Consider the following 15,268-nt stretch of genomic DNA (forward strand, 5'->3'; position numbering starts at 1 on the left):
TTGCTTACCAGAAGTAATAGTCACTCATCAGTCCAAGCTACTGCTCCCAGGAGCCTGCCCTAATGGCTTTAGGTGAAATAATATAGCAGCCTCTCCTTCCCTCCTGCTGAAGCAGCCTGCCAAGCAAAAGCAGCCCCAGACAGTGGGAGAGACTGCTGGCTACACAACATCCAACGTTGTGCCATCATGTTACTGACTGCAATGGTAGTTTGATTGTGTTAGTATATAATAATATTTTCAAGGACTATATACAAATATATTTAATTGGCACTAATAATCACATGCATTTCTGTGAAAGTGAAGCATTGGCTCAAATGGTGGTTTAGGATGTGCACAATCCTTCCCTCACTTCTGTAAGTTCCTAGAAATCAGCAACTTCTCTTGAACATTTATCATCATCTCACAGTAAAACAAATTACCTAACTGCCAGCTGACTTTCCCTAGATGCTTTTTCTCACAACAAAATTATGGTGTGGCTAAGGAACTAAATAAAACTCATGTGACTGCTCCTACTTCTTCAGTCACACTCTCTTTGTTCAAAACAATTCATTAACCGAATGTGGATTCTGAAAGGTGAAAAAGATTTGTGCAGAACATGGTGTTTATGTTCTTGAAAACAAAATTGCACCTCTCAGTGGCTTTTTCTTCATAGATTCATAGAGTGGCTTAGATTGGAAGGGACTTAAAGATGGTCTAGTTGCAACCTCCCCTGGCATGGGCAGGAACACCTTCCACTAGCCCAGGTTGCTCAAGGCTGCATTTAACCTGGCCTTGAACATCTCCAGGAAGGAGACATCTACAGCCTCTCTAGGCAACCTGCTTCAGTGTCTCACTACCCTCACTGGAAAGAATTTCTTCCTAATATCCAGTCTGAATCTTCCCTCCTCAAGCTTCTGTTCATTCCTTCTCATCCTACCATTACATGCCCTCCTAAAAAAGTCTCTTCCCAACTTTCTTGTAGGCTCTTTTCTGGTACTAGAAGGCTGCTCTAAGGCCTCCCCAGAGCTTTCTGTTTTCTATGCTAGAGATCCCCAAAATCTCTCAGCCTTTTTTCCACTCTAATCATTTTTGTGGCCTTCCTCTGGACCCACTCCAACGGTCTCATGTCCTCCTTGTGCTGGGGACACCAGCACTGGATGAAGTACTCCAGGTTGGGTCTCACCAGAGCACAGTAGAGGGGGAGAATCACCTCTCTCATCCTGCAGGTCACATTTCTTTTGCATATAAGCAATGTGTGCTTATAACTCAACTACTAAAAGGCAATACAATTTTAGCCTAAATTTATTCTAATATTGTTGGAGATTTTATTTATATTTTTTATTTATATTTTATTTATATTTATTATTTTGGGTCTATACAAGTAGTAATTGTGTTCTCTGAGAGCCCTTAGAAAACCTTACGAACACTTTAAGTTTGTGGAAGTAATCAGGACAGAAAATATTTTTTTTTCTCAGTATAAATAGCAAAAAAAGATTTTTCCAGGCATTAACAGCTATTGCCATCAGTTTGTAATTACAAACTGTAATGGGAAGTAATTACAAATTGTAATGGAAAGTAAAACTTTGCCTCCCTAATAGTTCAATTCAATAGTCAACCAGACCATGGCACTAAGTGCCCTACCCAGTCTTTCCTTCAACACCTCCAGGGATGGCAACTCCACCATCTCCCTGGGCAGCCCATTCCAATGCCAATCACTTTCAAGAACTTCCTCTTAATATTCAGCCTAGACCTCCCCTGGCACAACTTGAGACTCTGTCCCCTTGTTCTGTTGCTGGTTGCCTGGCCGCAGAGCCCAACCCCACCTGGCTACAGCCTCCCTTCAGGTAGTTGTAGTCAGCAAGTAGCTCTGCCCTGAGCCTCCTCTTCTGCAGGCTGCACACCCCCAGCTCCCTCAGCCTCTCCTCACAGGGCTGTGCTCCAGGCCCCTCACCAGCTTGATTGCCCTTCTCTGGACTGGTTCCAGTATCTCAATATCTCTCTTGAATTGAGGAGCCCAGAATTTGACACAGGACTCAAGGTATGGCCTGACCAGTATTGAGTACAGGGGCAGAATAACCTCTCTTTTCCTGCTGGCCACACTCTTCCTGATCCAGGCCAGAATGCCATTGTCTCTCCTGGCCACACGGCTGGCTCATGTTCAGCCTGTAAGTACCCCCAGGTCCCTTTCTACCTGACTGCTCTCCAGCCACTCTGTCCCCAGCCTGTAGAGCTGCTTGGGGTTGTTGTGGTCAAAGTGTAGAACATTACACTTGGCCTTAAGTGAGTTCTCGCTCAGTAGCTGTGAATAGCATTATTTCTTAGAATGTTGATGTTATTTTCATCAGAAGTTAAAGTGTTTAAATATATTAAGTCTAACCACGTTTTTGTATACTCATATATATATATATTTGCAGTGCTAATTTTGTGAATAGTTCAGACTTCCACCTCACAAATGTATAAAAAGATTTCTAAGTCATGTCTTGTGAAGTCGTCATTACCAAAAAGGGGCTTTCAGTCACGTTTATTCTGCTGTGGAAGCAGCAAAATGAGACTTGTAAGAGACAGCCTGAGGTATTCACTGAGTATTTGGAGATTTCTTCTGGCTTTATGAACACCTGAAAGTGTAAACATCTAATCTTATAGAAATGTAATTTCAGTGATATGCACACTCAAAACATCTATTGCTAACATTAATAGTAAACAAGTCTACCCTACTAACCATCATCTCTATTTTCTGTGTGCTCAGTTGTGGGGACTTCTCTTTTTCTGTTGTTATCTTCTCCTTTGAATGGAGCTCAGCAAGCAGAAGTTTAGCAGGCTTTCAGGACATTAGCAAAGCAGCAACCTGAGTAGCATGATCTTTCGGAGACAGCCAGATAGCCTAAATTGCACTAGTCCTGTCCAATTTCTGTTTACCACTGCTTGTCAGAGGTAAGAAAAAAATGGAAATCAAAACAGTATCTGGAACCAGTCATGGAAATCTAATTGAAAACTGCTCCTGGGGCGAGTTAAGAATGATAATAAATGATCATAAGTGCTTTGCTCACACCGGTATGTGAGAAAGATGAATATGTCAGCTGTTTGTTTGGTGGCACTATCAGAAGTCTGAAAGACACTATCTAGTGACTTATAACATGCTGATCCTTTTCATTCAGCGTGTTTCAGTAGTCTAACCTGAGGTGACACAGATGAATGCAATGCATTGCTCATCAGAAGGGAGAGGGTGTGCCCTCCAAGTCGGTTATCTGAAATAGTTGCTTGCTCTATTGATAGTTTAGAGTCTGAAAAATATATTCTATTTATGTTGTGTACGTTTGTGGGTGGTGGGGAGGAAGTCATTAATCAAAAGATAAGTCCTAAACATAGTCAAGCTACTAGACTCTAAAATAGATGATGTTTACTTTCCTGCCACCTGAGTGGGGAGCTTTCTATATTGCACTGTTATCTGTTTAAGCCCTCAAAAGCCTAGGAATTTTATCTTAGATTAAAATTTAAAGCCATCCTTGTTCTGGCTCGTAAATTCAGTAGGTAAAAAATGCAATTCAAATATGACCATGTAGCAAAACTGTTCCCAGTTGAAAAATAACACAGACTCCAACTGGTTGCAGTAACACAAGAACAAAAGGAGGGAAGGAGGGGGGAGTGATGACAGTGTGACAGAGTAGTTTTTTTAGTCAGGATGTGTGTAAGACCTGCTCATTATCAAAGTGTTTGCTGAGAAACGCTCTGCTGAGAGTGTCAGAGGAGGGCTGAAGCTTCTCAGGTCAGCTGTCAACTGCCTGTGATGGCAGCAGAACTGTCTCCTCAGTGATAAACCTGGCAGGCAAATGAACCTCTTCAGTGATGTGCTAAATTGCTCTGAAGGTGAGTTGTGTGGCAGGTAAACAGGAGAAGTCTCTGCAAGAGGAAGGGAGGCATATTCAAGTGTGGAAAGTAGATTGCTCTAGATAACACACCATGTGCTTTCTCATCACCCACCTACTATACCAATAAAGCAGGAAAATACTTCACTCAGTCCCATGTAGAATCATAGAATCAACCAGTTTGGAAGAGACCTCCAAGATCATCCAGTCCATATTATCACCCAGCCCTATCCAATCAACTAGACCTTGGTCATCCTGTGGGTGCTTTGTGATGGCACTCAAGGTGACCCATTCCAAGACCTTGCCTGGCACTGAGGCTAGCTGGTTTACCACAGCTGGCTACCTTAGCTGATGATTATTTATTTTTTAAATTACCCAGTCAAAATCCTGCAAGCCAGGACTAGCTTGAGCCAATTCTGCACTCATTCCTTCTAGTAAGTTTGCACACACCCCTCGAATTAATACAGATTGGTATCTGTTACTGCAGTTTGCATCCAAATCTCTTTGTACAAACAACTGCATAAGGTCTTTCTGGGAAAAAGTCTTAGTACAGGCATGCTGTGCTTTCTAAATGCTAATCACCTCTATTGAAATGAGCAAATTTAAACTGTAATGAATTTTAAATGCATGTAATTGTTCATTGACTTCAATAATTTAAGGGAGGCAAAACCCCACCAACTTTTAATGTCGACTTATTGACAAAGGCACACAGTTGCCCAATTAATGTTTAAATTGACTTTGTCCTTACAAGAATTTATTTCAATGAGCAGATACTTAGAAGTCTTAAATAGAATGAGTGCCTTGAAATAAACTGTAGCTATTAACATGTAACATTGCATAAAAATCTGAATGGATGAGAGGCTTTTGAGACACCTGGAAAAGCAGAGTGCTGTAGCCACTTGTAGCCATCACTTCTCCAGTCTGTGAAGACATGGAGCAGTTAATGTAGTTCTGATTGCTAGAAGGGTCTGGTAAAGCTCATTGGGCTCAGGCTTCTGGTGGGAAGGTATTAGATGTAAAGTAAACTTTAATACAGGGTTTCCAGACAGCGCTGTTAATGCTGGGCAGCTATCTGCAGAGGTCTAGGCAGATATTGTTACCTTAAACATCTTTCTTCACTCTGGTTATAATCTTGCATGCTAAGGAAATACTGTGAAATATGCTCTGTTCTCAGTTTTTTAATGTCACTTTTCAGTTACCTGGAGTGTAATGGGAAAGTAACCTTCCATAGCGAAGAAATATTTGTTTTCTCTGATACTGTTTGTTTCAAGACCACCTAAATATTTCCACATTACCCAACTAATAGTTTAGAAAACACAGCAGGACAAAACCCAATGGAGAACCTGTATTCAGTCTTGGTTTGGTAACAAGACGAGGGAAATTTAGCTGGGTGAGCTACAATAAATGTTTCAGTGTTCAATCATGATGGCCTAGAGCAGGTTGCCCAGGCCCATGTGCATACACAACTCAAACCAAAAATAGTTCAGTTCTGAATTTTGAAGTACAGAAACAGAAGTCAATGGAAGTATTTGCCAAAGTCATTCCTTTGCTAGTAGTAATTTCATGATGTGGTTTTTCTGCTGACCATGTCTGATGTTTATTTGCCACAGAAATGATGGAGCAGACGACTCAGTAGATTATTGTTTTAATTTAAGTCTGAAAAAAAATATGTAAGAGGACCTCTTGTTGTCATTTCTCTTCTGTTTCGTTGTGATTATTCTTCCATGCAGACTGTTTTAGCGGGCTTTGTGAAGAAGACACAAAACAATTCAAAGGAATAATAAGCATAATAATTAGGAGGAAAATAATGACAGGCTTTTCAATAACCCAGAAAATAGGATGGGAAATACAGACTCATAGAATAGTCTGAGCCAGAAGGGAGCTCCAGAGGCCATCCAGTCCTGCCCCCCTGCAGTCAGCAGGGAGATCCCCACCAGACCAGCTCACCCAGGGCCCCACCAAGCTCACTTTGAATGTCTCCAGGGAAGGAGCCTCAACCACCTCCCTGCGCAACCTGTTCCAGTGCTCTGCCACCCTCATAGTAAAGAACTGGTTCCTAACGTCCAATCTAAATCTGCTCTTCTCAAGCTTGAACCCAGTGCCCCTCATCTGTCACTGCAGGCCTTTGTAAACAGCTTCTCTCCGTCCTCCCTGTAGGCCCTCTTCAGGTACTGGCAGGCTGCTATTAGGTCCTGCTGGACCCTCCAGACTGAAGACCCCCAGCTCCCTCAGCCTGTCCTCATAGCAGAGCTGCTCCACCCCTCTGATCATTTTCAGGGCCCTCCTCTGTACCTGCTCCATCAGGTCCATGTCCTTCCTATAATGAGGGCTGCAGAGCTGGATGCAGAACTGCAGGTGAGGTCTCACCAGAGCAGAGCAAAGTGGCAGAATCCCCTCTCTGGCTCTGCTGGCCACACTGCTTTCAGTGCAGCCCAGGATGTGATTTGCCTTTCATGCTGCAAGCCTGCACTGTCTGCTCGTGTTCAGCTTCTCATCCACCAGCAGCCCCAAGTCCCTTTCCACAGGGCTGCTCTCTAACACCTCATCCCCCAGCCTGTGCTGATAGTGAGGATTGCTCCATCCCAGGCGCTTGCTCCTGTTGAACTTCATGTGGTTCACCTGGGCACACCTCTCTGGCCTGTCCAGGTCCTTCTGGAATATTTTGGCTATCCTGACAGTAGAGCTTAGGTTTTTTTGTGTTCATTCAAATTTGTATATGATTAGCTGATTGGGGTGGGGGGAGCAAAAAAATGCTAAACCTTTTAAACACAGGAATGATTTTGCCAGTGATTGCATTACAGTCACTCTTTTTGTTCCATTTTGGTGTACTTTCATTTGTTTTCTGCCAACAATTTGCTGTAATAGGTTTTGAGAGTATGCACACAGAGATAACGATATTAAAACCAGGCTAGAGAGCATTGTCTGAGTTCCTCATCCCTCATCATTTTCCCCCTGTGTTGCCTGACATACTCATTTGTCTTCTGACTCCATGTTTATCCTGTTGCCCTACAGCACTGTGTGAATATTCACTGTGTGAATATGAGACTCCCCAGATGAAAAGCTGTCAGTGCATCTGTTCTGATCTTTGAATTGCTGCAATCATTTAATGTCACATCCATTTTGTGTTTTGAGGGAAGTTTCCTTTATTTTAATCTTGCTGTTGTTCCCAAAACGTCATTGAATTATATATTTTTTAAAAATCCCAAGCTCTGGAGAAGTCTCTCTGAAAGTTGAGGCTATTTAAGTCATTTTACCAATATGACTGATATGAAATATGGAAATTTATGGCAATTTATCTTGCATGATTAGGACATCTGTGTGATGTAAGTACCTATTAGGAGCTTATGGATTTTTGACTGAAGAAAGTGTCTCATTTCATTTATCATTTAGATATAGATTTTTTTAAACTGTACTTGATTTAACTCATAAACCTTAATAACTTATTGAATCTTTCTTACTGAGCCAGCAGCCAGTAAGTTAACTAATTTCTGTCAGCATTTGATTTTGAAGAATGAGCTGCTTCAGTTAAGTTGGAAGCCACAACTTCAAAAATTATCTTTTAAGTTGAATGTTATCACAAATAAAATCTGCTTGCCTCCCTCCCACGTTGTTGATAGCAGTCAGTAGTTTATAGGGATATACTCAGTCAGTTTATAGGGATTCAGATCAACTTTTCTAAGGTTCAAAGGCCAATGTAATATTTAGGCTTATGAGGGCAACACTATGCACTATTTGTGGTTTCTGCTTATTTACACTCATCATGTGTCTGTGATTGTAAACATTTATTTTCAACTAGAAACATAAAATGGTTCTAGTTGGAAAGGAGCTCCAAAGGTCATATAGTCCAACCTCCCTGCAGTGAGCAGAGACATGGTCCAATAGAGCAGGTTGCCCAGAGCCCCTTTGAGCTTAATAGGCTGGATGTTAGGAGGAAGCTCTTCCCAGAGAGAGTGATTGGCATTGGAATAGGCTGCCCAGGGAGGTGGTGGAGTCACTGTCCCTGGAGGTGTTGAAGAAAAGCCTGGATGAGGCACTTAGTGCCAGGGTCTGGTTGATTAGACAGGGCTGGGTGCTAGGTTGAACTGGATGCTCTTGGAGGTCACTTCCAACCTTGTTGATTTATGATTCTGTGATTTTTTTTTTTTAACCTGGAATACCTCCAAGGATGGAACTTCAGCTACCTCCCTGGGCAATCTTACAAACTTCCCTATTTTTAATTAAGTCCAAGATGTTCCAAACCTTGCAAGTGAAACGTCATATCCGTTTACTAGTTAGATACATATCTGCACATGAAGTATTAACTTGAAAAGTTAAGATCTCTTTCTAAGCAGTTTCCTTGAAGCTGTTCATAATCCAAGCTTTTTTAGAAGTACATTTACTAGTAACAGAAACGTGTCTAGAATGCTGCCTTCATTTTGTCCCACAAGTGAGGAATCTTTGAGAGTTTCTCTGCTTTGCTATGTAAAAATTACAATATCCTATCTAACGTTGCTTATTAGGTGTGGTTAGATAAACAGATCACTTCACAAGTGAAATAATTACCAGGTGTTTCTTCAGTTTTGATCTGGTGTTCACAATCTGTCCCAGGGTATTTCATTCAACTTGTGAAGATTCACATGCATGCCATTGGTTTTGCACGTGGTCCTTATTCTAATAACACAGCCTTTGCTTAACAATTCTGTATGTTCAGTAGTGGGTGTTTAGTCTGAAGGAGAAAGGCCTTTTTGTTAATAAAACCTTGCTGCAGCAGATAGTCTGAAAAATCCATCTAATTTCTCCTCATGATATACAGAGGCAAGGGAGAAATACCTAAAGGAGCAATTGCCTTAAATCTCACGGCTGCTTTAGTATTAAGGCAATCAGATGTGAAATATCAATACGGCTGCACAGCATGAGGGACTGCATCCTGTTCTCCTGATGAATAGCAGAAGCAGAAATGAGCAATGGGAAAGAGAAAAATGCTAACTGAAAATAAATTGCATACGTTGCCACAGTGATATTAAATACCATCAAGCAACTTCATCTCTTACTGTGTGTCTGATTTTAATGAAACAACTCAAGCTGGAGCAAAAGAAATTAATTTTAATTAATTTAAAAGCATAGATGTTTCAATTCTTAAAAATTAGAGATCATCAATCCTCTTTTGGTAACAAGGAGGCCAAATGTGCCAAACTTCTGCATGCAATAGTACAATCTTTTTATACTAATTTAGCTTTTCTGAGTAGCCCCTCTCAGTGACAGAGCTCGATATATTCCTAGGAAGTCAGAGAAATGGAGATCCAGATTCTCCCAGGCAACCAGCAACAGAACAAGGGGGGACAGTCTCAAGTTGTGCTGGGGGAAGTATAGGCTAGAGGTTAATAGGAAGTTCTTCACAGAGAGAGTTATTTGCCATTGGGATGGGCTGCCCGGGGAGGTGGTGGAGTCATTGTCCCTGGAGGTGTTCAAGAAAGGCTTGGATGAGGCACTTAGTGCCGTGGTCTGGTTGACTGGCTAGGGCTGGGTGCTAGGTTGGACTGGATGATCTTGGAGGTCTCTTCCAAACTGGTTGATTCTATGATCCACATGTGTCTGGCACTGGATAGCATTAAAAATAAACAGAAATGAGGGAAATCTGAATAAACATTGAATTGAGATAATGTAAAGCTTTTCTGACTATATCTGCCCTGTGTTTTGGGATGTTGATTGGTTTGCTTTTTGTTGGAGTTTTCTATTTATTTGGTTGTTGTTTTTTGGAGGGTCTTTTTTTGTTTCTTTTTCTGACATCATTTAGGGATGAAGGAGATTTCAAAGGGAGGTTATTCTTACTCTGTACTCAACACTGCTCAGGCCATATCTTGAGTGCTGTGTCCAGTTCTGGGCTCCTCAATTCAAGAGAGATGTTGAGATACTGGAAGGTGTCCACAGGAGGGCGACAAAGCTGCTGAGGGGCCTGGAGCAGAGCCCTGTGAGGAGAGGCTGAGGGAGCTGGGGGTGTGCAGCCTGCAGCAGAGGAGGCTCAGGGCAGAGCTCATTGTTGTCTGCAACTACCTGAAGAGAGGCTAGAGCCAGGTGGATGTTTGTCTCTTCTGCCAGGCAACAAGCAGCAGAACAAGGGGACACAGTCTCAAGTTGTGGTGGGGGAGGTCTAGGCTGGATGTTGTTAGGAAGTTGTTGTCAGAGAGAGTGATTGGCATTGGAATGGGCTGCCCAGGGAGGTGGTGGAGTCGCCCTCCCTGGAGGTGTTGAAGGAAAGACTGGATGAGGCATTTGTGATAGGTTGGGCTGGATGATCTTGGAGGTCTCTTCCAACCTGCTTGATTCTATGACTTTTAGATATTGCTCAGCAACATAGTGTTGAGCACTCTGCTTGATCCTTGAGTATTGCATTACAGGTCTGTCATCATTTTGTGTTTTATAAACTTGTCTAATCACAAATCCAGCAGATACTTAAACACACCTTATTTGTTTTACTCAGCATTAGTGTTTTCTATTGGCAAAAGAATTAAATGTTGAGGTTTCACTGTAAGTGTTAAAGAACCTTCTCTCTGTCTCTGTTTATAGACCATAAAATATCTCGTAAACAGTGATGCAGTGTCGTAGTGTAGATTTAATGCATGGGGAGGGCTGAAGAAGCCCATTAATTTCCAGAGTGTTACCATAGAATCCAGCAGAATAAAAGAAAGAAAAACAAAACCCACATCATAACCAACCAACCAAAACCCAAACAGCAAGCTCAACAAACACCCTGCACGCATTTATTTTATTGTCGATTCTATTAAGAACTGTTGATGAAAATTCTCCTCCTAACTGCAATTAAATGTACTTGTGTATGAATTGGGGTTTTTTTTGACTGCTTGACATACAGAATCACAAAGTGTAAAAGCATGCAGTACAAATGCTCGCTTTAAGTACATATATACTGTTGGTAAATGTACTGACTCATTGACTATCAATGTGATTGGAATTATTTTTCCCTGAACTGTTTTCCTTGTGTTTTCATTACTGACAAAGAGTGCCCCATGCCTAGTGAATGTAGAAATCAGCTTCACAAAGAGATTTAAAAATAGATCTATTCCATTAGCAGCACTGTATGAGGTATGGGTTGATCTTTTTTTCCATAACAGTGCAGAGTGGAAATTGCAGTTTATTACCAATGGTATGGTTATAAATCAAAAGTTGCATGATGTGTCTGCTCCCTGCTCAGATGTGCTCCAGAAGTTGTCTTAGTGGTGACTCATGCTCTGTTTCCCTTTAAGGATTTGATACTGAATTACAAAAACATAATAGCTGGATAGGTAGGGAATTAAATCTTAAAGTGGGTTTGAGTAAATTCTAGTTCATATGTCTGTGTTGGAAGATCTGAAAGCACTGGTGGCAATAGTATTTTGTTTGCTTCTTACAGTCTGTTCGAAAGAGCGTCTGAAAACAGCCTGTTAATTTGCTATTCCTAAGCAAGGGGGTTCAGAACTCTTACACGGGGACATTTGGAAGGGAAAAATAAGAAAGCTTGTTATTATTTGGAAGTAAAATTAGTAATTCATGTTATTTAATATGTAATTGTGAGCTTGCATCTATGTCACAGTGTAACAGCGGTTACTTCATTTGTATTCCTGCCTAGTGCTTCCTTACACACCTTTCTCCAGCGTGGCCTGTCAACAAACATGTAGGATGGCTTCAGGGAGCTTTTAATGATATATTAGACCTTTAAAGATCCACTGAGTCTGCGTTTCAGCTTTTTTTGTCATTGCTAGTAAATATTTGTTCTGGCCTCTTTGAATTGGCATCCTTTATGCGAGTACGCGATCGTAAGTGACCTGCCAATACACAGTACATTGTGGCAGCGGTTCCAGGTTTATAGCTGTGTCAGATTTGACAGACGTTACCTTATTTGCATGAAATATTTGCAATTCATTTGAAGGAAGTGTCTGAGGAATTTGTCAACACTGTTGTTTTTTCTGTCAGATAGTCTACATGGGCTGGACAGAAGAACGGGAACAAGACTCCCTCCAGGATCGAATGTACACACCAAAGTTTCTAGCGCTGAGGGGATCATCCCTATATAAATTCTTAGCACCTCCAGTAAGTATCTTTCTCATGCTTAATGGGGATAAATATTATTGAATGTTTTCATGTAATGAGTACAAAGCTTTCACAGGGAGTTGTCATCTCTTGGGCTAACGAGGTTGCAGCTTGCAGCACTGAAAAGTTGCAGGGTATGTGGTTTAGAAAGCAGCTGTTCATCAGATAATTGGGCATCTAAAAAGAATTTCTGTACCTGAGCACTCGGAAAAATACAAGAGGAATCTTCTAGTGCTGAAAGGGGCTTTTTATTTTCCTTTAGCAGAACAAGCCTGAAGCAAGAGAGTTCATTCTCAACTGAACTATTATTACTGTAAAAGTGCTGATATGGGAGGAAATAGCAAAGCTTTTGCATGCTGTGGGAATGGCAATGTCTCTGTATTTAGACTTCATCCCGAATGTAACTTTTGTGCTGCTTGGAAGCACCTAAAGGAAGGTGAGGAAGCAAATTAAATTGTTTAGGCAATTACAATTGGAATCTGACTGACAGCACTGAGCAATGTTTAGCTGTCGTCTCACACTTAGCAATTTACTTTCACAGTTTATGGTACATCTAAACTGCAGTAAGCACAGATACTCTCTAGCCAACTTTTAAGCCAGTGCTAAGGAGTGAGTAGCATTCATACACCAGGGAGAGTCATGAGGAGCCATTTACTCTGTTTATTGTGTCACCTTTCTGACTGCTGTTAAACCCTGTGTTGCCAGATCTTGGCTGTAGCTCCTTCCTGCCTGAATCATTATCTAGCTTGAGTTGACAGGAACAAGGTCACAAGTGCAGTCCTTCTGCAGTGAGCTGGGACAGCTTCAGTTAGAGCAGGTTGCTCAGAGTGGCTTCCAACATGACCTTGAATGTTTCCAGAGATGGGGAATGTGCATCCTGTTCCTCTGGTGGTTCAAAGCCGTCTTGCAAGTCTCTGCACGATTCATCTGTCACTGTTGATGTTTGCTTAACAATGTATTTAAGAACATGTGAAAGACATGAGAAATGGATGTGAAGTCTGAACTGAAAACTTTGTGTGCTTAATGATGGTACTCTTACTCAGTGGTATCATATTATTTGGAGTTTAGTTTTTATTGGTGGCTATTTTTCAGGGTTAGATTAAAATGTCAGATTATGTAAGCAAGCATCTTTGATTCAGAAGCACCTATCCTGACTTGGTCAGGCTTACTCAAACATGTGCTGCCTCTGTCTCAGCTGCTGAGAGCTCCCATTCAATATAAAAAAGGAAGAGTATTCATTCATAAGTGCTATGCAAGGAACCACAACCCTCTTCACTGAGGATTCAGTCATAAGTTTCCAGGAGCATTATGCTACAGTTGGGTAAATGGGTGATGAGTGATGATTAATGGGTGTGGGAGGAACATCTTTGTTGTGATGAGTTGTGTGAATAGGGTTGTGAACCACGAGGATGTGAATTACAACAGTTCAGATAAGCTGCTGCCGTATGAGGCAAGCCACTGACCTTTGAAGTCTTTACAGGTCTCATTTCGGCTGAGCTGCAAGCACAGCATGACTTTGTTTTGCCATATTCTGGTTCTTACTCTAAACTAGAAGGACAGTTGAAATCTAGAGAAAAATGTTTTCTCTCCGTGGAGTAGGAGGGGAGCAGAGTGACAAATGTGCTTTGTAAAGGACAAAGAGGAAGAGTTCCTGTAGAGCTGCTTCTAAACATGTAATGTGTGGAATATTTGCACGCTTGTATACCCAGCAAAATTATCTTCTTGTTGAAGGCTGCAGTAGGCCTTTTTTATAAGGACTTCTAAAATCCTGTTTTCTTCATCCAAATAGTTACGCAAAGAGTTGTGCTTGCTGTTCTGAAGATGTATGTGTTCATCTCTTGCAGGCATTACAAAAGACTAAGACAAAACTTCTAATGCTACAGTTCCAGAGCTTCTCTTTGTGAAATGTGTGAAGTGTAGTTACGAGAAGAAAAAGATTTTTAATTACATTTACAGCATAAACTCCTTGAATTAAGTTGTTTTCTGCACAGAGATGTGCTGCCAACTTTTTAAGCAGAAAATCAAATGCAAGTATTTTCCTGGTCTCTGCCAAAGTCTAACACATTAAGGAAGGCTGTATTTGAACAGTGTGTATCTTTTCTTTATCTGTTTGATCAATAGCATTTCTGCTTTCTATGCTCAGATAAATGAGCAGTTCTAACATAGCTTATTTGCATTTTGAAAGCTTTAAAGAAAATTACTCTTGGGTTTCTTTTCCTTTTTTCCTGTTATTTCTTGGTATATTTTCTCCTTTAAATTATTAACTGTGTCAAGTCTGGCAGGTTTATAGTTGGAAATCTCAGGTAGAATGGCCTTTAATTGAGAAAATGTTGCTAACATCTTGTTTTCTTGCTACTCAAGCTTTTAAATTAAGATAGGAATAAGTGAACAGGAAAAGCAACTTCTATGGATGTCTCAATTCTACAGCTTCTTTTGCTTTGCTCATATCTTTAGATATAGTTTTATCTCGACCTAAAAAGTCCCTTTAAAAGTACAAAGGCAAATAGCTAGAGTAAAAAGGGGAGCTCTGATACATATTTTTTTCTTTTCCAAAGCATGGAGCCTACAGTAAACTTTTAAACACAGCTCTGGGTGGCTTTGTGCTTCAGCATCAATAGCAACTACTTTTTCTGATGGGGCAATGAGGCACCAGCTTCTGTGGCTGATGTTTTGGGCTCAGTGGACCTAGCTGTAGCAAGACTTCTCTCTCCATTTCCCTGTTCAGTGATAAAGTGATTTATTGTTTTCTAAATCCAGAATAGAAAGAGCAGTTTAGGTTTTTTTAATTTCCTCTTTCATTCTTCCCCTGAAAAAGACATTTTAGATGTTGTTCATCACATCTCTGAATAGTTTCTTAAAACTCAAACATAAAGATTGTAAATTTTCCAGTATTTCTTTACTGCCTCATTGTATTTCAAACATTTGGTTGAGACTCAGTATTTCTTGCTTAGACATATGTTTTAATATCCATTTTTAATAAGGTAGTGAAAGTTGAGCTTGACTGCAGGTAAGTAAAATTCTAATAGGAGAGGAACTGTGACACTGAACTTTTGACCTTCTTATTCTTGGCTGTGTTTTCCTCAAAGAAGTTTCAGTTATAATAGAGTTTCTATCTAGAAACCAATCAGAGGTAACATTTTCTCATACCACACCAAAATAATTTTGCTCAATGAAGTTTTATGCCAAGGCATCCAAACCCATAGATGCTTCTCAGCTGTCTTGTGTCTGTTAATGATTGCTTTCTCTCGAGATAGAAGTTTATCTTATATAATATTTTCTCTTTGTATGCTGTGAATGCCATTTTATGATGAATTATTCAGAGAACTTTATATTCCTTAGTCTTCATCAGCTACTTCATCTTGCCT

At 40.7% G+C, this 15,268-nt stretch overlaps 1 protein-coding gene across 3 annotated transcripts in view; it reads left to right on the forward strand.

The window, feature by feature from the left end:
* The window catches only part of SNTG1 (syntrophin gamma 1), a 281,755-nt gene that overhangs the window by 226,251 nt on the left and 40,236 nt on the right, over window positions 1–15,268 (forward strand). For all 3 annotated transcript variants that reach the window (XM_064170435.1, XM_064170431.1, XM_064170434.1), the window contains one exon: window positions 11,787–11,903. In XM_064170435.1, the coding sequence (XP_064026505.1) occupies window positions 11,787–11,903 (117 nt within the window). The remainder of the gene's footprint in view (window positions 1–11,786; window positions 11,904–15,268) is intronic.

The sequence above is a fragment of the Pogoniulus pusillus genome, chromosome 34, assembly GCF_015220805.1.
Source record: "Pogoniulus pusillus isolate bPogPus1 chromosome 34, bPogPus1.pri, whole genome shotgun sequence".
Classification (NCBI taxonomy): domain Eukaryota; kingdom Metazoa; phylum Chordata; class Aves; order Piciformes; family Lybiidae; genus Pogoniulus; species Pogoniulus pusillus.